We start from the raw sequence: 27,606 nt of genomic DNA on the forward strand, positions 1-27,606 counted from the left end.
CCACTAGACCTTATACTAGACCAAAACTTCATTTTCTGTACAGAAGACTTTAGCAGTCTCTTTATCATCACAGACAGAATCACATCATTCACTATAGGTTTTCTCACAGCTCACCTCCTCCACTTGTACAATGACCAACAACACTGGATCCACCATTCACAATAGGTGATGTCACAGCTCACCTCCTCCTCCTGTACAATGACTGATAACACCTCTATATACAGTAGATAACACAGGATCCACCATACACAATAGGTGATGTCACAGCTCACCTCCTCCTGTACAATGACTGATAACACCTCTATATACAGTAGATAACACAGGATCCACCATTCACAATAGGTGATGTCACAGCTCACCTCCTCCTCCTGTACAATGACTGATAACACCTCTATATAGAGTAGATAACACAGGATCCACCATTCACAATAGGTGATGTCACAGCTCACCTCCTCCTCCTGTACAATGACTGATAACACCTCTATATACAGTAGATAACACAGGATCCACCATTCACAATAGGTGATGTCACAGCTCACCTCCTCCTCCTGTACAATGACTGATAACACCTCTATATACAGTAGATAACACAAGATCCACCATTCACAATAGGTGATGTCACAGCTCACCTCCTCCTCCTGTACAATGACTGATAACACCTCTATATACAGTAGATAACACAGGATCCACCATTCACAATAGGGTCATTCCATATCAAGTGATCCAAATATGAATATTTTTTTTACCTGACGTCTTTAGATTTTTTTTATTTTTTGTTTTTATGAAGTACAACTTTAGTTAATTACAAATTAAAAGTTTAGAATTTTTTTCTTCATCAGTTAATTTTTTACAGATTTTTAAAGTTTTGAAAAAGCATGGATTTTGGCCTGGTATGACTTTACATTTTTTATAATATCTCGGGCTAGAATTAAGATATAGAGGTGGGAGAGGCATCATTTTTCTCAGAACGGTACTGGCTTTCATTTGATATGTCACAAGACTATGTTTGTTTATATTTTGTTTTGGAGAAATCAAATTAAATATTTTGATGCGCAATTCTGAAAAAAACATATGTTTTAAAATTGTGAAAACATGAACGTGTGTTACTTGTGTCCTTGTTTATATTTGTACAGGGATTCAACTTGGGATCTATCACATTTGTATTTTTTTTAAGCCTTGAATCATCTGATTTTAGGTTTGTGTGAGTTTCTTCCCTTTTTTCTTTTCAAATTACAACTTACTGCATTCAACATTTATATGTAACAATAAATAAACACAAAAAACAAATCCTGAAGTGCCAGAATAAATACATCTTAATCATCATAACTTGCTCAGCATTTTTAACCTGAATTCAGTGAACAAGCCAAAAGATAAAAGGTGATCACATCCTCCAGTGTGGTTTTCTAAATACAGTCTCGTCCTAATTATGTTAAAAACAAGATTAAAAGAACCAATATTTTTACCACCTATTTATACATGGAACAATTTTTTTTCTATTATATCACTAAACCCACTGGCGTAGCTAGAGCTTTTGCCGCCCGGGGCTGTTCCCGAGTTTGGCGCGCCCCCCCCCCCCATTGCCGTCACTCAACGCCGGGCACTGCCCCCTCAGCGTTGTTTACCCATGAAATCCGGCGCCTGCGCTGTGTATCGCTGTTTGGTGCAGGCGCAGAGAGCTCCGGCCGTCTGACGTCACAGCCAGGCTTGCAGACTGCGCCTGTGCGGCCACCCACCATGGTAATCCCAGCCCCGCAGTGTGTTATGCATTATGCAGAGTGCGGGGCTGGGATTCACAAGCAGGGCGGCCGCACAGGCGCAGTATCCAGCATTGCCCCAGTGTGTCCAGCAATCTGCCCCAGTGTGTCCAGCATTCTGCCCCCAGTGTGTCCAGCATTGCCCCAGTGTGTCCAGCAATCTGCCCCAGTGTCCAGCATTGCCCCAGTGTGTCCAGCAATCTGCCCCAGTGTCCAGCATTGCCCCAGTGTGTCCAGCAATCTGCCCCAGTGTCCAGCATTGCCCCAGTGTGTCCAGCAATCTGCCCCAGTGTCCAGCATTGCCCCAGTGTGTCCAGCAATCTGCCCCAGTGTCCAGCATTGCCCCAGTGTGTCCAGCAATCTGCCCCAGTGTCCAGCATTGCCCCAGTGTGTCCAGCAATCTGCCCCAGTGTCCAGCATTGCCCCCAGTGTGTCCAGCAATCTGCCCCAGTGTCCAGCATTGCCCCCAGTGTGTCCAGCAATCTGCCCCAGTGTCCAGCAATCTGCCCCAGGGTCTCCAGCAATCTGCCCCAGTGTGTCCAGCATTCTGCCCCCAGTGTGTCCAGCATTGCCCCAGTGTGTCCAGCAATCTTCCCCAGTGTGTCCAGCATTCTGCCCCCAGTGTGTCCAGCATTGCCCCAGTGTGTCCAGCAATCTGCCCCAGTGTCCAGCATTGCCCCAGTGTGTCCAGCAATCTGCCCCAGTGTCCAGCATTGCCCCAGTGTGTCCAGCAATCTGCCCCAGTGTCCAGCATTGCCCCAGTGTGTCCAGCAATCTGCCCCAGTGTCCAGCATTGCCCCAGTGTGTCCAGCAATCTGCCCCAGTGTCCAGCATTGCCCCAGTGTGTCCAGCAATCTGCCCCAGTGTCCAGCATTGCCCCCAGTGTGTCCAGCAATCTGCCCCAGTGTCCAGCATTGCCCCCAGTGTGTCCAGCAATCTGCCCCAGTGTCCAGCAATCTGCCCCAGGGTCTCCAGCAATCTGCCCCAGTGTGTCCAGCATTCTGCCCCCAGTGTGTCCAGCATTGCCCCAGTGTGTCCAGCAATCTGCCCCAGTGTGTCCAGCATTCTGCCCCCAGTGTGTCCAGCATTGCCCCAGTGTGTCCAGCAATCTGCCCCAGTGTCCAGCATTGCCCCAGTGTGTCCAGCAATCTGCCCCAGTGTCCAGCATTGCCCCAGTGTGTCCAGCAATCTGCCCCAGTGTCCAGCATTGCCCCAGTGTGTCCAGCAATCTGCCCCAGTGTCCAGCATTGCCCCAGTGTGTCCAGCAATCTGCCCCAGTGTCCAGCATTGCCCCCAGTGTGTCCAGCAATCTGCCCCAGTGTCCAGCAATCTGCCCCAGGGTCTCCAGCAATCTGCCCCAGGGTCTCCAGCAATCTGCCCCAGGGTCTCCAGCATTGCCCCCAGACAGTGTATCCAACATATTACCCCCAGTGTGTGTGAGTCAGACATAAAGAAAAAAAAAAAAAGTAAAATCCTCACCTCTCCCGTTCCCAGCGCAGGTCCGGTGCACTCAGCGTCTCTCCGGCTCTGCAACGCTCAGGACAGAGAGGCTGAGCGCGCAGTGATGACGCATCCTCTGCCCTGAGACATCGCAGAGTCAGAGGGCGCCGAAGACGCCGCAGCTGCCGCAGGAACCAGGAAAGGTGAGTATTAGAACGGGGGGCCCCAGCGCTGGCACCGGGGAAGGGGGCCCTGGTCGTGGCGGCGGTCGGCGCCGCCCGAAGATTTAAAGGGCCTGCGTCTTTTTTTTTTTTTTTCTCTTTCTCCTCCTCTCTGGGTCAGACCCGCCCCCGGCATTGTGCCGCCCGGGGCGGCCCACCCCCCCCGCACCCCCCTTCCTACGCCACTGACTAAACCTGTCATTTCTGAAGTGTTTAAGAAGAATAGTACAGTAGTTAAATCCTCGTTCTATAAAATATGAACTAATCAAACAATTAATAGTAGGTTTTTACACTGGCCTGTTATCATCAATGTGTCCCTTCTAGAGGATGAAATGTCATCTTGCCCATAAGCGCTCACTAGCAATGGCCGTTTCCTTCAGTGTCAGAGTATGTGCGGCTGTCATGGTGTTCGGCTCCACCTGAGTTATATCTGATTTTTGTTCACTTTTACAATGTCTGATTTTCTTGGATACACAAAGGACGGCGCTGGACCAGAAGGTGCAGAAAAGTCCTTTCTACGTCTTCATTTTCACAATCTTTGGAGAGTCCAGTAGCCGCCAGCGCCGATCATATTCACAGGTCACATAGCCAGTTGTCATCCATTGCCGATCTTGTGCCGCCTTCTACCACGTCATGGACGTCACTGTCTTTATTTCCACTTCATGGGATGACAGTCCGGTATTGCTGAGTCCCTGTGATGGGTTCTGCTTCCTATAACCGAGGTTTTCACAAACTCTCCTCCTCTTCGTAGTCCTGGTTTGTACAATACATGAACTGGATGTTAGAATATTTTTCTACCTCCTTTTGTGGAGTTGCCTGGGTGATAAGATCTGGTGTGAGTACGGTCTGTGGAGGCTCGAGCTGCCGGCCTGTCATCTGCTCTGCAGTCACCGTCTACCCCTGGTCATTCTCGGCCCTAACAAAGCTTCTCCTCTGTCGTCTCCTGCTGCTAAGTGGTAACATAATAAAATAATACAGGAATATCTAACAATCATGGATTATTTGGTAAATCTAGACCCCGCACTGTTAGGCCATGTTCACACTTCGCGGTTTTTACCGTGGATCCGCGGCGATTTTGATGCTGCGGGTCCGCAGCAGTTTCCATATCGTTTACATTAACATGTAAACCCTATGGAAACCGCAAACCGCAGTGCACATGCTGCGGGAAAAACCGTGCAGAAACGCAGCGGTTTACAACCCACAGCATGTCACTTCTTTGTGCAGAATCGCAGCGATTCTGCACCCATAGGAATCCATTGAACCGCTTACTTCCCGCATGGGGCTGTGCCCACGTTGCGGGAAGTAAGCGGATAATGTGCGGGTGGTACCCGGGGTGGAGGAGAGGAGACTCTCCTCCAGGCCCTGGGAACCATATTTGGGGTAAAAAATAAAGAATAAAAATAAAAAATCATGTTATACTCACCGTCTGGTCTCAGGTTTGCTGTGCAAACAGGACCTGTGGTGACGTCACGGTCACATGACCGTGACGTCACGAAGGTCCTTTTCGGCACAGCATCTTTGGAATCGGAGCGCCGCGTGCAGCGCCGAGGAGATCCGGACATCGGAGGGTGAGTATAACCAATTTTTATTATTTTTATCATTACTATTGATGCTGCATATTGCTGCATATGCAGCATCAATAGTACAGGAGTAATCCCGCAGCGGAAACCGCGGAACAAACCGCGATAAAAATGCAGGGATAACCGTAGCGGTTTTACCCTGCAGATTTATCAATTCCGCTGCGGGATAAACCCGCAGAGCACGCCGCAAGGTGTGAACCCGGCCTTAGACCACAAGCTGAACAGATCTGAAATCAAGATTTTTGAACTGACACTGTAATAGTTTTATTTTTAAAAATATGATCCCATCACGATCCCAGCTTGTGTTTTGGTACAGATGTGAATAGGAGCATAGCAGGCACATGTGCAGTTTTTGAAATTTTTAAATTAAACGTTTTTTTCGGAAATGCGTTTTAAAGTTTTGCGCTTGCGTTCGCATAGGTAAATTATTATCAAAGATACTCTTGTGACATATCTGGTAAAAGCCTGTACTGTTCTGAGTAGAATGGTGTTCATTTTGTTTCTCTATCTCTTTTCTAGCCTGAGTTATGTGGAGAAATGTAAAGGCAGGCAACACCGAAATTCACACTTTTTCCGAACTTTGAAAATCAATAAAAAATAATAAAAAAAAAAATCTAGAATTTTTTTTTCTTCACATTTTGCATTCTCTGACACACTATTACCAAATAACAAAATCTCAAAAGAATTAAAAATATAGTGGTAAAAATCATTGGATCACTTGACATGGAATGACCCAATAGGTGATGTCACAGCTCACCTCCTCCTCCTGTACAATGACTGATAACACCTCTATATACAGTAGATAACACAAGATCCACCATTCACAATAGGTGATGTCACAGCTCACCTCCTCCTCCTGTACAATGACTGATAACACCTCTATATACAGTAGATAACACAGGATCCACCATTCACAATAGGTGATGTCACAGCTCACCTCCTCCTCCTGTACAATGACTGATAACACCTCTATATACAGTAGATAACACAAGATCCACCATTCACAATAGGTGATGTCACAGCTCACCTCCTCCTCCTGTACACCGACAGATAACACCTATGTACAGTAGATAACACAGGATCCACCATTCACAATAGGTGATGTCACAGCTCACCTCTTCCTCCTGTACAATGACTGATAACACCTCTATGTACAGTAGATAACAGAGGATCCACCATTCACAATAGGTGATGTCACAGCTCACCTCCTCCCCTCCTGTACAATGACTGATAACACCTCTATATACAGAAGATAACAGGATTCACAATAGATGATATCACAGGTCACCTCCTCCCACTTCCTTCACAACATCCTTTGCCTATATTAGAGCATGCTTAGGACACTTCTATCACGCTTCTGATGGAAGCAAAACGGTGCACAGCAAGACAGATGGGAAAGGGAGCTCTGCCACTACAGAAGGAAACAAGAGGCACCCCTGATTCTTGCCCTGCGCCACTCTGAGCTCCCCTAACATCTCTGGATGGGTTCTTTCACCCCATGTGATGATTACGTTCCTATCCCCGTCTTACCCTGAGTATCACCCTGGATAGTGAGTAGGATAGCAGGATCGCTAGTCCTGCTCTAATGTAAAGATACAGAGGTGAAACGGAAAGGGATAAAAGACAACCACAATCATACAAAAGTACTCGCAAAAGAAATGGAATAAAGGAGACGGGGAGGCTAACCAAATGGGAGTATGGATAAGGAGACACACACAAGCTAACTTCACACATATTTATCCTGATACAACTCCAAACGCCTGCTCCAAACTCGACACACTCCTCCAACTCCAAACCAGGTAGTTGTAAGCTATCACTGGCAAGGTCAGAAGCAAGGAGGAGGGTTCTTTTACCTGCTGGGAGTAAGGAAGTCAGAACAGCTTATACAACCTAAGACCAGGAACTCCAGAAGTTTAACCCTTGGAGCACCAGAGCAAAGAGAGCCAGATCTTCTAATAGGACTGTGAAGCCGCAGGTGTATGTGTCACCAGGCGCTGCGATCTTCTAACCCCACTGTGTCACGGTATCCCCGTGACAACTTCTATACAAAAAGGAGGCAGTATTTTGGTGCTAATTTCTATTTAAGAACTGGAAGTAGGATTCAGACATTTGGCCTATTGGAGAGTATGAAAATTGCAAGGTTTTTTTTTAATTTCTTTTATTAGTATAGTGATATAGAAATAATACATCTGACTTTTGCACAGGACTGGGTAAATATTAGCGTAAAATGCTTGTCCTAAAGATCATCTGATCACACACCTCAGTAGTTGTACAAATAGATTTTGTAGAAAATGTGATGGAAAATTTTGAATTATTCCTAAGACCTCTTTCACACATCCTGATATTTCTGGTACTAGAAAAACCAGTATCTGTGTACGTGTGTTTTATACGTGTGGCAACCGTGTGCCGCATCAGTATCACATGTACCTTCGCCTGAGAAAAGCCAGCATAGTTCACGCTCAGGCCGGCGTCACACTAGCGAGTTTTACGGACGTATGAGCACAGAAAATACGTCCGTAAAATACGCATTACACGCGGCCCAATGATTCTCTATGGGGCTGCTCCTATCAGCCGTATATTACGCATCCGTAATATACGGTCTTGTACGGCCGTAGAAAATTGCAGCATGCTGCGTTTGTCAGCGTATTGCGCAAAAAATACGCCAATGAAAGTCTATGGGGCGAGAAAAATACGGATTACACACGGAGCAGCAGTGTGACTTGCGAGAAATACGCAGCGTGTTCTATAGAAGAGCCGGTAATTTAATTGCCGGCTTTTTCTTTCTCCTTCACAAACCCGACATGATATGAGACATGGTTTACATACAGTAAACCATCTCATATCCCTTTTTTTTTTTTTTTTTGCATATTCCACACTACTAATGTTAGTAGTGTGTATGTGCAAAATTTTGGCGCTGTAGCTTGTAAAATCAAGGGTTAAATCGCGGAAAAAAATTGGCGTGGGCTCCCGTGCAATTTTCTCCACCAGAGTGGTAAAGCCAGTGACTGAGGGCAGATATTAATAGCCAGGAGAGGGTCCATGGTTTTGGCCCCCCCTGGCTACAAACATCTGCCCCCAGCCACCCCAGAAAAGGCACATCTGGAAGATGCGCCTATTCTGGCACTTGGCCACTCTCTTCCCACTCCCTGTAGCGGTGGGATATGGGGTAATGAAGGGTTAATGCCACCTTGCTATTGTAAGGTGACATTAAGCCAGATTAATAATAGAGAGGCGTCAATTCTGACACCTATCCATTATTAATCCAATTGTATGAAATGGTTAATAAAACACACACACATTATTACAAAGTCTTTTAATGAAATAAAGACACAGGGTGTTATAGATATATATATATATATATATATATATATATATATACTGTATATGTGTCTCAATTACATATATATATATATATATATATATATATACTGTATATATGTTTTACCGAACATTTGAGCCCATAAATCCATTAGATGTCGGTTTTGCAAGCCTGCGAGAAAATATCGCAGTACGGATGCCATACGGATTACATACGGAGGATGCCATGCGCAAAATACGCTGGCACACCCATTTCTGCGTATTACAGCCATAAAAAACGGACCGTATTGTCTTACGCCTAGTGTGACGCCGGCCTCACGCTGATAAGCTAATTTTGCACAGAAGGATTGCTGAGTAGGACACTATGGTTTCTTACTTCAGACAGTTGAGGGATATTGTTGCTTTTTTTACATTTTTGTTTGTTTACAGGGGACAATGGCTTCGGGGGATTGGGTGATACGGTGAATATAATGTGATTTTTTATTTGATGCTTAATTTTACACTTGAATACAACTCTCAACATTGTCCCCTGATCGCAGGCAGAGCATGGGACAATGACGAGTGACGCCTTCAGCACCCAGCCTCGGAAGACAGCGCTATCAATACCGCTGATTCCCAGGCGCCAGTAGGTGTCACATTGATGACACATGGATGTCATTAGTGTGCAGGACATTTTGCGGCCTGTGCTGCTGCTAACAAATGGTCATGTCAGCGTGTTTTGCCCACGGACACATGGTCCATGGAAACACATTGAAATGTGTGCTGACCCATTCACTTTAATGCCTCTATGTTTGTAAGTGTCTCCGGTACATGTGGAAACTGTCACACCTACCGGAAACACTGGCGGCTGAAAGAGCCCTAAAGAAGCAAAAAGAAGTTAAAAAATAAAAAGTGAATCCATGAAGATGAGTTCATTTTAGCCAAGCATTTCATAATTCAGTTAAGTTATTTCTAACTTATACCACACAAGGACAAAAGTATGTGAACCCTTCAGATCATTTCTCATTTCAAGACCATTGGTATTAGGCCATGTTCACACGTTCATTATTTGGTCAGTATTTTACATCAGTATTTATAAGACAAAACCAGCAGTGGGTGATAAATACAGAAGTGGTGCAGATGTTTCTATTATACTTGTCCTCTGATTGTTCCACTCCTGGTTTTCGCTTACAAATACTGAGGTAAAATACTGACCAAATACTGATAGTGTGAACGTTGCCTTAAAATGAACCTTCAGTCATCTTCCTCCTCATATGAAATAGCCATTGTTGTGTGTGCTTTTGTACTTATCTAGTCTACTACGCTATAGTGTTCCACTAATGTATGGACACCGCCTGAACGGAGGTCAAACGGGAGTCCAAAGTTCCATATTTTGGACTCAGTTTGCCTGATTGAAGTCAATGGCTTTGTCGGTAGAATGTGTGAATTCGTTTTTTGTTTTTTTTTAATTCAAATGAAAGATCTTGACAGAATTTTGAGCAATGACAAAGACGTCTTAGGGACCCGACCTTAATCTAAAAATTAAAAACTGATTATTGTAGAAGCCCTCCTGCTCCTTCCATCAAAGTTTTTATCCTCTAAATATATTGCACTCATCATATTCTACAGCACTCTGCACGTACAATTGCTCATTTTACTTTTCTTCCCAGGTAATTCCTTCTTTTCCATTAGGTCTATGACATCACGTGATTGTAAACTGACTAGCGGAATCCTTATAAGCTCTATGTAGTAACAGGAGGTCAATTTTCCTTGTATGAGTCATCATTGTAAAAGCCCATGACTTACACTGTGTGCAGAATTATTAGGCAAGTTGTATTTTGATCCCATGATACTTTTTATACATGTTGTCCTACTCCAAGCTGTTCAGGCATGAGAGACAACTACCAATTAAGTAAATCAGGTGATGTGCATCTCTGTAATGAGAAGGGGTGTTGTCTAATGACATCAGAACCCTATATAAGGTGTGCTTAATTATTAGGCAACTTCCTTTCCTTTGGAAAATGGGTCAGAAGAGAGATTTGACTTGCTCTGAAAAGTCCAAAATTGTGAGATGTCTTGCAGAGGGATGCAGAAGTCTTCAAATTGCCAACAGGGTCGTAAGAAGCGTGTTGGGCAAAAAAGGCGCAAAATAACTGCCCATGAATTGAAGAAAATCAAGCGTGAAGCTGCCAAGATGCCATTTGCCACCAGTTTTGCCATATTTCAGAGCTGCAACGTTACTGGAGTAAGGTGTGCAATACTCAGGGACATGGCCAAAGTAAGGAAGGCTGAAAAACGACCACCTCTGAACAAGAAGCATAAGATAAAACAACAAGACTGGGCCAAGAAATATCTGAAGACTGGTCGAGGTGGTATGGGCCCGTATGACAATCGATGGGATAGTACGTCTAACACAATCAACCACGCTCACGGGGGGAACGCTGCCGATCGCGGCCGGGTGTCAGCTGACTATCACAGCTGACATCAGGCACTATGTGCCAGGAGCGGTCACGGACCATTCCATCAAAGTCTGCATTCCAAAACGCCACTTCTTCCCTTCCGAGCTCTGCCATACGCCCAAACAGTAGTTTCCTCCCACATATGGGGTATCGGCGTACTCAGGACAAATTGTACAACAACTTTTGCAGTCCAATTTCTCCTGTTACCCTTGGTAAAATAAGACAAATTGGATCAGAAGTAAATTTTTTGCGAAAAAAAGTTAAATGTTCATTTTTTTTAAACATTCCAAAAATTCCTGTGAATGTGGTTTTGAGCACCTTGAGGGGTGCAGTTTTTAGAATGGTGTTACACTTGGTTATTTTCTATTGTATAGACACCTCAAAATGACTTCAAATGTGATGTGGTCACTTAAAAAAAATGGTGTTGTAAAAATGAGAAATTGCTGGTCAACTTTTTACTCTTATAACTCCCTAACAAAAAAAAAAATTTGGTTCCATAATTGTGCTGATGTAGAGTAGACATGTGGGAAATGTTACTTATTAAGTATTTTGTGTGACATATTTCTGTGATTTAAGGGCATGTAAATTCAAAGTTGGAAAATTGCAAAATTTTTGCCAAATTTCCGGTAGTGTTTGGTGTTAAAAATTGGTGAAATCAAGAATGTGGTATTGAAAGATGTAACAGATTTATCGTCCAGCATGTTCCACTGTGTGAACTTTTTTATGTATTTTTTTCACACTGTCTAGTCTACTTTTAGGCTGTCGCTGCCTGTACATTCAGACATTAAAAGTCTAACCTGTCCTTCTTCATAGGCTGTCCCTGTGGAAAGGATTCTCTACAGTAGTCTCATTCCTTGAGAAACAGCTGACCCTGAGCGTAGACGTGAGCCACAAAGTCCTGCGCAACGAGACCGTGCTGGAGTCCATGATTGAGCTGTTCTCCAGGGTCCCCAAAGAGAGGTTCACCGAAGTCTGCGAGAAAGAGTTTGTGGGGATGGTCGTGTTAACCAGGTACTGATCATAAAAATTATTTTTCCTATTTTTTTTTTTTCTTTCTTTTTTTTCAAACTTTCAATTTTGCACTTGCACTTTGCGCTCATACTTTTGGGGGCAGTTCTTTTTTGTCTCTGGGGAAAAAAAAGTATTTTTTTTTAACTAGGTACAACAATAAGACCTACAGAGTGGACGACATGGATTGGTCTACCAAACCCACAGACAGGTTCCCGAAAAAGGACGGCACTCAGATTTCCTACGTGGAGTATTATAAACAGGTATTCAGGATGCCATGAATATGGCTGCCTTGTAAGTACTGATAGATGTAGGGCACATCAGGGTGCGACTCTTTTCTACTGCTGGGGACGATGTTAGAGCAGGTTAGATAACAGACAAAGGGGAGGGTACAGCACTGCGCTGAGGCGGGACCAAAGCAAGAAGCACTGTGACTGTAGGTTCACGGCACAGGACACGGATCCCTGCCGGTCAGCATTAGGTCTTCCATCTTCTCTGCCCAGTTGCACAGGTCATTAATTTGTAAAGCCGATTCCTACTATCAGTCATTAATTACTGTATCACCTTTGCACAGAATTTTATCTCTATTGTTCATTTGCTTCCCAAGTGCAAAGTTAATCACTTTCTAAATACTTTTGAAAACTGTTCTTCCATTTTGTTCCTGCAGAGGGCCCATAAATCCTTTTCCTAGCCAAGCAATCTGCAAAAATATTAACAATCTGTCAGATCTCCTGATTTCTGTATCTGCTCTTCCCCTCCCCTCAGTGTTAGGCCGGTTTCACACGTCAGTGGCTCCGGTACGTGAGGTGACAGTTTCCTCCCGTACCGGAGACACTGACACACGTAGACCCATAAAAATCAATGCATCTGTTCAGATGTCATTGATTTTGTGCGGACCGTGTGCGGACCGTGTCTCCGTGTGCCAAACACGGAGACATGTCAGTGTTCGTGGGAGCGCACGGATTACACGGACCCAATAGAGTCAATGGGTCCGTGTAAAACACGCACCTCACACGGACATTCTCCGTCTGGGGTCCGTGTGGCGTGCCGGAGACAGCGCTACAGTAAGCGCTGTCCCCCCCACATGGTGCTGAAGCCGCCATTCATATGTTCCCTGTAGCACCGTTTGCTACAGAGAAAATATGAATGATAGTGTTTAAACTAAAGATCCATGTGTCCGCCGCCCCCCCACCCCCTGTGCGCCCCCCCCGCTGGTCAGAAAATACTTATCCGGGTCCCCCGTCGGCTGTCGCTCCTTCCTGGTCTGGCCGCGCCTCCTACTGTATGCGGCCGATTACACTCATGAATATGTGGCTCCACCTCCAATAGGGGCGGAGCCGCCTATTCATGAGTGTAAATGAGCGGCCCCACGTGACCGCATACAGTAAGCCGCGGCCAGACCAGGAAGGAGCGACTGCCGACGGGGGATCCGGGTAAGTATTTTCTGACCAGCGGGGGGGGCGCACAGGGGGTGGGGGGGCGGCGGACACATAGATCTTTATTTTAAACACTATTCTTCATATTTTCCCTGCAGCAAACGTTGCTGCAGGGATGATATGAATCGCAGCTTCAGCACCATGCAGAGTGGGTACCACACGCTCCGTGTGGTACCCACTCGCCATACGGGCGGCACACGTGTGCCGCAGGTATGGCCTCCGTGAGTTCCCAGGCACACGGACACGGATAACTCCGGTACCGATTTATTCCGGTACCGGAATTATCTGGACGTGTGGGACAGCCCTTAGACATAGCAGCTGCGAGGGGTGTTGCGCACAGATCTCCATGATGTGGACAGGGGAGAAAGCAGGTATAGTCTCGGGTAGGGCAGAGAAAAATAGGCAATAAAACACATGAAGAGAAAATGAGTGCAGGATAGAAGATGTGCTGATATATAAGTAAGGACAGCAGAAGTCACATCCAGCATGTATTACTGAGAGAGACATTCCTACAAGAGAAAAATCTGAAAAAACTGAATAAAGATTTAGTAACATTTTATTAGCTTAATGTAATCAGTAAATTACATACAAAAAATGTTTTGTCGTGTCGTAGGCGGTGTCCGTAGCCTTTATTCACTAACTTATATTGGAGTGTTGAGACAATAGTTTTTACATTACATTTTGCCTGATAAAGTTTTAATGTTTCCAATGACTTAGCAGAGGGAACGTTTATTTGTTGTAGGACAAGTTGTATTTTGTTAGACTCACCATTTTGTGGCACCTATAAGGTATTGGGGAAAAATGTTTTTACGTTTATTTTGGGGTAGGATGTAGAAAAAAAACATAGCTCTGACAATTTCCGGGTTTTGGGGAGATTTTCTTTCACAGCTTTGAGTGTATTTTACGTTTTGATAGTCTGTTTTATGAGTTTATTATACAGTAATCTGTCAGACTGTTGTCTCTTTTATTCCAGCAATACAATGTGGAGCTTACTGACTTATCCCAGCCCATGCTGGTGAGCACCTTGAAGATGAAGAAGGGCGAGGGCTGTGACGCTCCCCGGGTTGTTCACCTTCTCCCAGAACTGTGCTATCTGACCGGTAAGGTGCATCATTTATAACTAGGCCCGGGCGACCTCTATATAAAATTGTATCGGCTGAACTACAGAGGTACACAGAAGCGAAAAGACTCTTCGAGATTATCCTGTAGTTGTACAGTCCTGTAACTTGCAGAAACAGCTCCACACCTATCCATGGTGGTGTCAGGTATTGCAGCTCATCTTCAGTAAAGGGAATGGGGCTGTGCTGCAATACCAGACATGGCCTGCAGACAGGCGTGGCGCTGTTTATAGAAGAAAGCAAGTATTTTGGTAATACACACACAAAAGCCTTATGTCGGGAGGCGGACTTTTGCTTTTTCACATTTTTAGATGGCATTCAGTCACATAAAGATAATAGGCTGATCTTCACAACCTACAGCTGTCCATAGATGTCCGATAGCTGTCAGCCCTAATGTGCATTCAGTGGAGCAAGATGAGATAAGCGGCCGATAGACTCATGGCGCCGCTTATCCCGGTGAAAACAAAAGGGCCCGTCCGGCTTCCTTTCACTACATCCCTGATCCGCGCCCCACAGACATCAGATCGTTATCAGATCCCATTGATAAAACTGCGGCCGGCGGCTAACAGGAGGTAATTATCCTGCCCCTCGGAGAAAGCAGATCTCAGCCAGGGACGAGTGAAAAGGGAAATTGTTGGCAGCGGCTCATCACAAGCCGTGTATTCTGCCTGACATTCACACTCCACCAGCGCACAGATCCTGGCAGCGGGCATGTAGGCTGCGGAGCGTCGCTCCTGAATGCAGCATTGTTCTGCACTGTTCAGACGCGGGTGACACGCTGCTCCGCCAAACGATGGGTATGTCATTAAATATTTATCTATAACTCATAAAAAGAGATGCGACCGGCGCTACGCCAGCAGCGCTGTCAGACACCCACTCTACAGCTTCACTAATTTGTCAGCAGCGTGCATCTGATTAACATGTTGGGTGCCAAACACAACGGCGCAGAGTTTCTTTCCTGCAAAAGGGTTGTCTCTTTTTAACTCTTCTTAGCCTGTAGGCTCAGTGATGGATAAAAATCGCAAACTGAGATTTGCATACCCTCCCCGGATCCAGCACTGCTTCGTCAATGTAGCTGCTGAACTCAGTGATCGTCTGCAGCGGTTACAAGTGCACCACTGTAGCCGATCAACAAAGACCGAGATCTAGCGCTGGACCCGAACTGAGCCTATAGGCTAAGGATAGTTGAATCAAAACAACACTGGAAAGTAAATTTGCACAATCGTGTAAAGGAGTCGTCCCACAAGTAACATCACCCACCCAGAGGATCGATAACGAATGTGTGATCACTGAGGGTCCTCTGATAAGATGCCCCCCACCAATCCCCAGGACAGGGGCCCAAAGTCTCTTGTATGCATGCGATTAACTCCGTCCCAAAATCCAACATACATGTACAAGCACATATCAGGAGCTGAGCCTGCTCCATGCAAGGCAGGTGCCCACTGTGCTATACCGTCATGGCCGAAAGTGTTGGCACCCTGGAAATTGTTACAGTTATTATTTCTCCCAGAAAATTATTGCAATTACACATGTTTTGTTATACACATGTTCCCTGAAAAAAGGGAAATTGGACATAATTTCACGCAACATTCCCAAAATGAGTTGGACAAAATAGTTGGCATAAATAACTGCAATCAATCGCTTCTTATAACCATCAACAAGCTTCTTAAACCGCTCAGATCAATTTGGACCATTCTTCTTTTGCAAACTGCTCCCGGTCTATCATATGTGAAGGCGTCTTCTCCCAACAGCAATTTTAAGATCTCACCTCAGATGTTCAATGGGATTTAGATCCGGACTCATTGCTGCCACATCAGGACTTTCCAGTACTTTGTTTCCATCCATTTCTGAGGGCTTCTTGAAGTATGATTGGTGTCATTGTCCTTCTAGAAGACCCATGATCTAGGACGAAAACCCATCTTCTTGACACTGGGCACTACATTGTGATCCAAAATCCTTTGGTATTTTTCTGATTTCATGATGCCTTGCACACAGTCAAGGCACCCAGTGCTAGAGGCAGCAAAACAATCCCAAAACATCATTGAACCTCCACCATATTTGACTGTAGGTGGTGTGTTCTTTTCATTGTAGGCCTCATTCTGTTTTCGGTAAACAGTAGAATGATTTGCTTTACCTTAAAGCTCTATCTTGGTCTCATCTGTCCACCAGATGCTTTTCCAGAAGGATTTTGGCTTACTCATGTACATATTGGTAAACTGCAGTCTAGCTTTTTATGTCTCTGTGTCCTGGGTCTCCTGCCATAGCATTTCATTGAAATGTGGATGGATAGGTAGTTCGCGCTGACACTGATGCACCCTGAGCGTGCAGGACAGGTTGAATTTCTTTGGAACTTGATTGAGGCTGATATTCCGAAATCTGGACTATCCTGTGTTGCAACCTGTCATCAATTTTTCTCTGCCATCCACGTGCAGGGAGATTAGCTACAGTGCCAGGAGTTGTAAACTTCTTGATTATGTTGCACAACGTGGACACAGAAACATCAAGATCTCTTGAGATGGACTTGTAACCTTGAGATTGTTGATATTGTTCAACAATTTTGGTTCTCAAGTCCTCAGACAGTTCTCTTCTCCTCTTTCTGTTCTCCATGCTTAGTGTGGCACACACAGACACACAAAGATTGAGTCAGCTTATCCCCTTATTTGGTTTCAGGTGTGATTTTCATATTGCCCACACCTTTTACTTGCTGAAGGTGAGTCTTAACGAGCATGATGCAAAGTTGTTTATCCACAATTTTGGAAAGATGGCAACAATTTTGTCCTGACCATTTTTGGGGTTGTATGTCAATTATAACCGATTTACTTTTTTTTCCTCGTGTTTTTTTTATGTTTTTATGTTCCAAAATACACAAAGGAAATAAACATGTGGGTCAACAAAATATGTGTAATTGCACTAAATTTCTGGGAGCAATATTTCATTTTCTGGAACAATTTCAAGGGTGCCAATACTTTTGTCCATGACTGTAAATCCGGCATCTGTTTCTGACAGCAGCAATCAGAGCTAGCTTTTATCACTTCTGTTTAATCACTTGAATTTCTGACAGTGACATTTAAGTGTCGCAATCACGTCATGCCCAGCGCCACCATACACAGAGCGGGCTCCATACACACACCCTGCATCCACCATACACAGCCGGCTCCATACACACACCCTGCATCCACCATACACAGCCGGCTCCATACACACACACCCTGCATCCACCATACACAGCCGGCTCCATACACACACCCTGCATCCACCATACACAGAGCGGCCTCCATACACACACACCCTGCATCCACCATACACAGCCGGCTCCATACACACACACCCTGCATCCACCATACACAGCGTGGGTTCCATACACACACACCCTGCATCCACCATACACAGAGCGGGCTCCATACACACACCCTGCATCCACCATACACAGAGCGGCCTCCATACACACACACCCTGCATCCACCATACACAGCCGGCTCCATACACACACACCCTGCATCCACCATACACAGCGCGGGTTCCATACACACACACCCTGCATCCACCATACACAGAGCGGGCTCCATACACACACCCTGCATCCACCATACACAGCGCGGGTTCCATACACACACACCCTGCATCCACCATACACAGAGCGGGCTCCATACACACACCCTGCATCCACCATACACAGCCGGCTCCATACACACACACCCTGCATCCACCATACACAGAGCGGGCTCCATACACACACAGCCTGCATCCACCATACACAGAGCAGGCTCCATACACACACACCCTGCATCCACCATACACAGCCGGCTCCATACACACACACCCTGCATCCACCATACACAGAGCAGGCTCCATACGCACACACCCTGCATCCACCATACACAGAGCGGGCTCCATACACACACACCCTGCATCCAACATACAGAGAGCAGGCTCCATACACACACCCTGCATCCACCATACACAGAGCGGGCTCCATACACACACACCCTGCATCCACCATACACAGCCGGCTCCATACACACACACCCTGCATCCACCATACACAGAGCGGGCTCCATACACACACACCCTGCATCCACCATACACAGAGCGGGCTCCATACACACACAGCCTGCATCCACCATACACAGAGCGGCCTCCATACACACACACCCTGCATCCACCATACAGAGAGCAGGCTCCATACACACACACCCTGCATCCACCATACACAGAGCAGGCTCCATACACACACACCCTGCATCCACCATACACAGAGCGGGCTCCATACACACACACCCTGCATCCACCATACACAGAGCAGGCTCCATGCACACACACCCTGCATCCACCATACACAGAGCAGGCTCCATACACACACACCCTGTATCCACCATACACAGAGCGGGCTCCGTACACACACCCTGCATCCACTATACACAGAGCAGGCTCCATGCACACACACCCTGCATCCACCATACACAGAGCAGGCTCCATACACACACACCCTGCATCCACCATACACAGAGCGGGCTCCATACACACACACCCTGCATCCCCCATACACAGAGCGGGCTCCATACACACACACCTGCATCCACCATACACAGAGCAGGCTCCATGCACACACACCCTGCATCCACCATACACAGAGCAGGCTCCATACAAACACACCCTGCATCCACCATACACAGAGCGGGCTCCATACACACACACCCTGCATCCCCCATACACAGAGCGGGCTCCATACACACACACCTGCATCCACCATACACAGAGCGGCCTCCATACACACACCCTGCATCCACCATACACAGAACAGGCTCCATACACACACACCCTGCACCCACCATACACAGAGCGGCCTCCATACACACACACCCTGCATCCACCATACACAGAGCGGGCTCCATACACACACACCCTGCATCCACCATACACAGAGCAGGCTCCATACACACACCCTGCATCCACCATACACAGAGCGGGCTCCATACACACACACCCTGCATCCACCATACACAGAGCAGGCTCCATACACACACACCCTGCATCCCCCATACACAGTGCGGGCTCCATACACACACACCCTGCATCCCCCATACACAGAGCGGGCTCCATACACACACACCTGCATCCACCATACATAGAACAGGCTCCATACACACACACCCTGCATCCCCCATACACAGAGTGGGCTCCATACACACACCCTGCATCCACCATACACAGAACAGGCTCCATACACACACACACCCTGCATCCACCATACACAGAGCAGGCTCCATACACACACACCCTGCATCCACCATACACAGAGCAGGCTCCATACACACACACCCTGCATCCACCATACACAGAGCAGGCTCCATACACACACACCCTGCATCCACCATACACAGAGCGGGCTCCATACACAAACACCCTGCATCCACCATACACAGAGCGGGCTCCATACACACACCCTGCATCCACCATACACAGAGCGGGCTCCATGCACACACCCTGCATCCACCATACACAGAGCGGGCTCCATACACACACACCCTGCATCCACCATACACAGAGCGGGCTCCATGCACACACCCTGTATCCACCATACACAGAGCAGGCTCCATGCACACACACCCTGCATCCACCATACACAGAGCAGGCTCCATACACACACCCTGCATCCACCATACACAGAGCGGGCTGCATACACACACCCTGCATCCACCATACACAGAGCGGGCTCCATACACACACACACACCCTGCATGCACGGAGCGGGCTCCATACACACACCCTGCATCCACCATACACAGAGTGGGCTCCATACACACACACACCCTGCATCCACCATACACAGAGTGGGCTCCATACACACACACCCTGCATCCACCATACACACACACTCCCGCCTCCATACACACCCGGCTAGATGATTTTTACTTGATGGTTTCCCCTAGTAGACGAGGGGATGAGTGTGATAAAATATGGCTTTCATATGTCTTTATAGAGCATCGTTATCTGTTCCCTGAGCGCAGGCTTACCGTATATGTGTCGGACATTGCCGTGCACACCTTGTTTATGGTGCCAATTTCTTCCCGTTTCTGCACTATCACTAGGACTGTCGAGCCGCGCACTTTCGGACATCCGCCTGATGAGAGACCTGTCGGCGGAAACACAATTAAACCCGGAGCTCCGGCAGAGGAGGCTGCAGAGTCTGGCAGAAGACATCCAGGAGTAATTCATTCAACTTGTTTTTGACTTGTTTCTATTACAGGAATCCCATAAAAGAATGACCTGCGATAAACTATTGAGCAAGGCTTAGTAATCTCGTGTGTCCCTCATCTATGGCCGGGGAGGATGAGGAAGGGGAATATTGCGCTAAGTAAATCATTTCCTATTGATTAAGTGTATACATGGAGGATTCCTGCCAGCGCTTCTCTGTCTCGGCATTAAAAATGTAAAGGGTATGAAGATCCGGGACTTTGTACCAAAGGGAAACCTGTCTTTTATCTCCCACATTATGCTAAGAAAGGCATCTAAATCCAGATCTATGTAATTGCGGCCATTTTGGGGTCCATGCGACTTTCTCATTTCTTTCTATTCCTTTTTTTGGGGAGAGACGAAGTGACCAAAAAACAGCAATTCTACCATTATTTTTCCATTTTGGAGTTCACTTTATGGTGTTAATATTGATATCCATTAGTTTCTGGCAATCTGCATGCAGCAACAGCAAACATGTACATTTTTTAGATTTTTACATAGTTAAGTTTATACTTTGCTAGATCAGACTGTTACAGAAAATATATGTTTATTTTATTGGCGCTTGGTCGGCACAGAGGTCTGCGACCTGCGTTCTTAGTGGTCGAGGCGTCAGGAAAATATGTCCCCCCCCAGGAACGCGGACAACAAAATAAACGTACCTAGTGGAAGGACAGGATGATATAGGAATCAATATATTGGAATAAAATGCAAGAATAAGAATCAGAGATAGAGATGGATGCAAGAGGGCAATCCCCCAGAGATGAACTCCGAGAAAATCAAGAGAAATAAGAGAGAAAAAATAACAAATAAATAAAAAGTGGGGAAGATAGGAAAGGAGAAAAAGAAGAGGTTAAGAAAAAGGGAGACAAAAAAAAAAAAGAAAAAACGCAAAAAAAACAACATTGAAAAATAGTGGATTGCAAAAGTTCATCACAAACTTGCACACAGGCAGCAGTAAAGCTAAAATAACTAACATATACTCACCCATTTGTTAACCCACTTGGCGGCATTGTGTCCCGATTTTTTCCGCTGGTTTCCTGATCACCTTGGCTGTCGCCGTTATGTCCTGGATACCCTACGTGATCATCGCAGCCATACACAGGCATCTCGTGCCGTCTACGGTAGAGGCCGGTGACACGTGGTGTATACATGACGCCACCCCTCCAACCAAGGTATACAGAGGACCAGCAGGGAGGATTGGGGATGTGGAGCACCCAGGATGAAATGGGTATATATATATATATATATATATATATATATATATATATATATATTATATATATACAGTGCCTACAAGTAGTATTCAACCCCCTGCAGATTTAGCAGGTTTACACATTTGGAATTAACTTGGCATTGTGACATTTGGACTGTAGATCAGCCTGGAAGTGTGAAATGCACTGCAGCAAAAAAGAATGTTATTTCTTTGTTTATTTTTTTTTTAAATTGTGAAAAGTCTTTTCAGAGGGTCATTTATTATTCAACCCCTCAACCCACCAGAATTCTGTTTGGTTCCCCTAAAGTATTAAGAAGTAGTTCAGGCACAAAGAACAATGAGCTTCACATGTTTGGATTAATTATCTCTTTTTCCAGCCTTTTCTGACTATTTAAGACCCTCCCCAAACTTGTGAACAGCACTCATACATGGTCAACATTGGAAAGACAAAGGAGCATTCCAAGGCCATCAGAGACAAGATCGTGGAGGGTCACAAGGCTGGCAAGGGGTACAAAACCCTTTCCAATTTGTTGGGCCTACCTGTCTCCACTGTTGGGAGCATCATCTGGAAGTGGAAGGCTTATGGAACTACTGTTAGCCTTCCACGGCCTGGACAGCCTTTGAAAGTTTTCTCCCATGCCGAGGCCAGGCTTGTCCGAAGAGTCAAGGCTAACCCAAGGACAACAAGGAAGGAGCTCCGGGAAGATCTCATGGCAGTGGGGACATTGGTTTCAGTCAATACCATAAGTAACGTACTCCACCGCAATGGTCTCCGTTCCAGATGAGCCCGTAAGGTACCTTTACTTTCAAAGCGTCATGTCAAGGCTCGTCTACAGTTTGCTCATGATCACTTGGAGGACTCTGAGACTGACTGGTTCAAGGTTCTCTGGTCTGATGAGACCAAGATCGAGATCTTTGGTGCCAACCACACACGTGACGTTTGGAGTCTGGATGGCACTGCATATGACCCCAAGAATACCATCCCTACAGTCAAGCATGGTGGTGGCAGCATCATGCTGTGGGGCTGTTTCTCAGCCAAGGGGCCTGGCCATCTGGTCCGCATCCATGGGAAGATGGATAGCACGGCCTACCTGGAGATTTTGGCCAAGAACCTCCGCTCCTCCATCAAGGATCTTAAGATGGGTCGTCATTTCATCTTCCAACAAGACAACGACCCAAAGCACACAGCCAAGAAAACCAAGGCCTGGTTCAAGAGGCAAAAAATCAAGGTGTTGCAGTGGCATAGTCAGTCTCCTGACCTTAACCCAATTGAAAACTTGTGGAAGGAGCTCAAGATTAAAGTCCACATGAGACACCCAAAGAACCTAGATAACTTGGAGAAGATCTGCATGGAGGAGTGGGCCAAGATAACTCCAGAGACCTGTGCCGGCCTGATCAGGTCTTATAAAAGACGATTATTAGCTGTAATTGCAAACAAAGGTTATTCCACAAAATACTAAACCTAGGGGTTGAATAATAATTGACCCACACTTTTATGTTTAAAATTTATAAAAATTTAACTGAGCATCAAAACTTTTTGGTTTGTAAGATCTATGCATCTGTTAATAAATCCTGCTTTTGTTTGAAGTTTGAAGGCTCTAACTTATTTGCATCTTATTAAACCTGCTAAATCTGCAGGGGGTTGAATACTACTTGTAGGCACTGTATATATATATATATATATATATATATATATATATATATATATATACCACCAGAATAATTTTCATACAGGGTATAATTCATGAAAAAAAACAAAAGAGAAAAAACCCTTAAAAAATACTTTTAATAGATATACATTAAAAGATGCTAACCATCGCTTGAAAAAACACAAATACAAATTACCAACACCCGAACTGGGTAAGGTAGTGGACACAGGGCCAAAAAATACCAGATATGGGTGAGAAATTCCTCAAATAACCCTGGAGGGCTCCTAATGAACTAGCCCTTCCTACCAGTGGAGGTTTGCACCCTAATAGTCGATGTGGCGCCCCCACTGCTCGTCGACTGTCCCTCCTAGCCCTAAATGTCCCTACCACCTACCCATGCCCAAACCCAACAGCATACACACAAAGCTCTATCTAGCTAGAATAATCTGCTTGTTCCAGCATCTTTAGGGTCTCATAAAATATGAGATCATTGTATCCTTCACATATCAGGTGAATCAACCTGAATGTAGGACACCAGCAAGATCCTTATGTCCTGTCAATGTCCTGGTTTAATAGAAAAAAATATTACCAGGCTCTTGCAGACAAATAGCTTAAAGAATAAATAAATCACAATATCCCATATGCAAATTGCCTCTTCTGAGAAAAAGAGGACTTAACTCTATAGCGCCACCTGTTGGAAGGTGAAACGTTACCCCTTAGACCCCAGTCCAGAGCCTCTCACCTAGCCAAATCAGTTCTCATGCTTCGCACTGACGAGGGCCAACAGCCCGAAACACCGTGTCTGCGAATTGAGATACTGTTTTGGCTTTTATCCTAAGTCATATTGCACGACTCGTTAGAGGGTTGATTGTGACTTGTAGGATCGCTACTTCCAACAAGTGGCGCTATAGAGTTAAGTCCTCTTTTTCTCAGAAGAGGCAATTTGCATATTTAATTTCCCAGAGGAGCATTGTACGGCAAATAAGCCTCCTTACCTTGACAAGCCAGCTGGTATGTCACTCTCCATAAGGAGAAACGTTACCCCTTAGATCACAATATCCCACTCATTCTGGGCTCAATATCCAAGCAAAGACAAGGCAGCCGTGTGTCACACAATAAACGTCATGGTTCATAATGCAATGAAGTATCACGCTAAAGCCACCATAATGGGTCACTTATCTGGTCACTTGTCTGATCATATCTGGTCATTTGTCCCAGTTTTTCTTATAGCGTCCCTATGCGTTTCGCCCTCTCCCATCAGGGCTCATCGGGACAATGGATAGGAGCATGCCAAAGTGGCTATGATAATAGATGATCAGTGTGGATATGTGAAGGATACAATGATCTCATATTTTATGAGACCCTAAAGATGCTGGGACAAGTCATGGTCATTGTGATTATAATGCAGCTAGTCTCTATCTAGTCTAGTTGGATCTATTTATACTGTTTCATTTGTAGATGCAGCGGCCTAAGTATTAAGGGTGACTATATCCTAATGAATATATGATTATAAAATACCCCTCCAATAGGTCAGTATTATAGATCTACGATATTTCATTTATTGATTATCTGTGCAACCTCATTGCAGATTATTCTAGCTAGATAGAGCTTTGTGTTTGTGCTGTTGGGTTTGGGCATGGGTAGATGGTAGGGACATTTAGGGCTAGGAGGGACAGTCGACGAGCAGTGGGGGCACCACATCGACTATTAGGGTGCAAACCTCCACTGGTAGGAAGGGCTAGTTCATTAGGAGCCCTCCAGGGTTATTTGAGGAATTTCTCACCCATATCTGGTATTTTTTGGCCCTGTGTCCACTACCTTACCCAGCTCGGGTGTTGGTAATTTGTATTTGTGTTTTTTCAAGCGATGGTTAGCATCTTTTAATGTATATCTATTAAAAGTGTTTTTTAAGGGTTTTTTCTTTTTTGTTTATATATATATATATATATATATATATATATATATATATATATATATATATATATATATATATATATATATACATACACCCTATAATCTATTTATTAATATTGATCGATAGATACATATAGCCAAAAGTGTTGGCACCCTTGATATTGCTGCAGAAAATGAAGTATTTCTCCCTGAAAATGATTTCAATTGCACATGTTTTGTTATACATGTTTATTTCCTTTGTGTGTATTGAAACAACCCCCAAAAAAATCCAGAAAAAATGCAAATTGGACATAATTTCACACAAAACCCCCAAAATAGGCCGGTCAAAATTGTTGGCACCCTCAACTTAAAATTTGGCTGCACACCTCTTGGAATAAATCACTGCAATCAATTGCTTCCTATAACCGTTAACAAGCTTCTTCCATCTCCTCCGGAAGCCGTGCCGGCTGTGATATACCAGTTTGTGTGGATTGGTGGCTTTCCGACTACTGGGAACCCACTTGTTCCTTGTGAGTTGAGTCCTTCAGCTCCTTTCCAGCTTCTCCTGTCTGCCACTGGGAAATACAGTGTGGTGCAACCATCAAGTGATGGCATCTACATGCCAAGGGAAAAACTAGAATAAAATTTTGCCCCAGAAGCAGCGTCCGTCACTGGCCGTCCCTGGTATTGCAGCTCATCCCTACTGTCTTAGAGTACAGCCACGTTTTCGGAATGTATTTGTTCCGATAACATTTCTTGCCATTCATCTGATGGGTAATATGACCTGCCGGTGACTGCATCTCATAATGGCATATCCCTGAGACATTCCCCTTGCTCATGTATCTAGATTTATTGGCTGCCCCGAGTTAGAAGGATGCCCGCCGCCGCACTTAGCAAACCTCTTATGAGTTGGCACCGGAGCAGCATATATATTTAATGATATGAGCAGATCCTGTTTCTTGCCACCATCCTATACTTTGGTTTTGCCAGAAAGGAAGGCTGGTCGGTGACAGATCTGGTTGATCCTTTTTATATCTTTGCCACAGAAGTCGGGAGGCGAGCTCCGAACTGGCCAAATGGGGTGTGACACTGGATAGACAGCTGCCCGTCACCGGACGCGTGGTGCCCCCTGAAAAGATCTGCTTGAGGGACAATTTTGTAAGTGACTGAAAGCCGAAACATAAAATGTAAAGCCTTTACTCACACACACACCTCTGTGATGCACACTGGTCAGGACAGTATTCAGAAAGCCCTGCCATTATCCGTAGCCTCCACCTTTTGCTTATTCTACCCTCGCTCTGGTAGTTTGTGCACTTTCACAAAAAACATTGCGCACTTACTAAAATGGGTTTCGCGTAAAGATTGAGCAATTTGATTTGCGCGGCCAAGGTCCCGTATCCAGTCCGGATTTCCATCTCACACGGTCTTCACTTTTGCGCCTCTGGCACTTATTAGGACCCACAACGGCCAAGTAAGCGCCAGATCAGCCCTGACCCACCTATCCAGTAAGTTAATTTGGAGACGGGAATACTGTTTAAATCTTAGAGCTGTAATCAAAATGACCATAAAAAAAAAGGTAAAATATATATTTATTTTTTTTTCTTCGTGTATTTGTCTATGTAAAACCTCCAAGAAAATGCCGTATATTAGGTCCAGTTTGGAACATTTCCCTTTAAAAAAATAAAATAATATTCCTCTTCCAGTGCCAACCCGACTCTGCTGCCGACTGGTCCCGGAATACCAAGAATGGGAGAATGATCTACGCCAAGCCTCTGTCCAACTGGATCCTGCTATTCGGTCACCGCAATGCGGATGTGGCTGAAAAGCTGACCCACTGTCTGATGAAAGTGGGTGAAGGGATGGGCTTCCCTATCGACTACCCCAAAATGTAAGACATATTTTATACTTATATATGTGTTTTTAACCCGATATGTTTTGTTTTGTCTTTTATCAAAAGTTCATACATCTTCTTATGGCATGGCGTCTGTGGCATCACAATGATTTCTGTTATCCTGTACTGATCCTGAGTTACATCCTTTATTATACTCCAGAGCTGCGCTCACTATTCTGCTGGTGCAGTCACTGTGTACATATATTACATTACTGATCCTGAGTTACATCCTTTATTATACTCCAGAGCTGCACTTACTATTCTGCTGCTGCAGTCACTGTGTACATACATTACATTACTGATCCTGAGTTACATCCTGTATTATACCCCAGAGCTGCACTCACTATTCTGCTGGTGCAGTCACTGTGTACATACATTACATTACTGATCCTGTACTGATCCCGAGTTACATC

The 27,606-nt window shown here is 45.3% G+C and overlaps 1 protein-coding gene across 2 annotated transcripts in view; it reads left to right on the forward strand.

Moving 5' to 3' along the window:
• The window catches only part of PIWIL4 (piwi like RNA-mediated gene silencing 4), a 260,422-nt gene that overhangs the window by 147,964 nt on the left and 84,852 nt on the right, over window positions 1-27,606 (forward strand). For both annotated transcript variants that reach the window (XM_077298444.1, XM_077298445.1), the window contains exons 8-13: window positions 11,565-11,762; window positions 11,911-12,022; window positions 14,169-14,295; window positions 20,403-20,520; window positions 26,349-26,460; window positions 27,006-27,190. In XM_077298444.1, coding sequence (XP_077154559.1) covers window positions 11,565-11,762; window positions 11,911-12,022; window positions 14,169-14,295; window positions 20,403-20,520; window positions 26,349-26,460; window positions 27,006-27,190 — 852 coding nt within the window. The remainder of the gene's footprint in view (window positions 1-11,564; window positions 11,763-11,910; window positions 12,023-14,168; window positions 14,296-20,402; window positions 20,521-26,348; window positions 26,461-27,005; window positions 27,191-27,606) is intronic.

Source organism: Ranitomeya variabilis, chromosome 3 (assembly GCF_051348905.1).
Source record: "Ranitomeya variabilis isolate aRanVar5 chromosome 3, aRanVar5.hap1, whole genome shotgun sequence".
Taxonomy (NCBI): Eukaryota; Metazoa; Chordata; class Amphibia; order Anura; family Dendrobatidae; genus Ranitomeya; species Ranitomeya variabilis.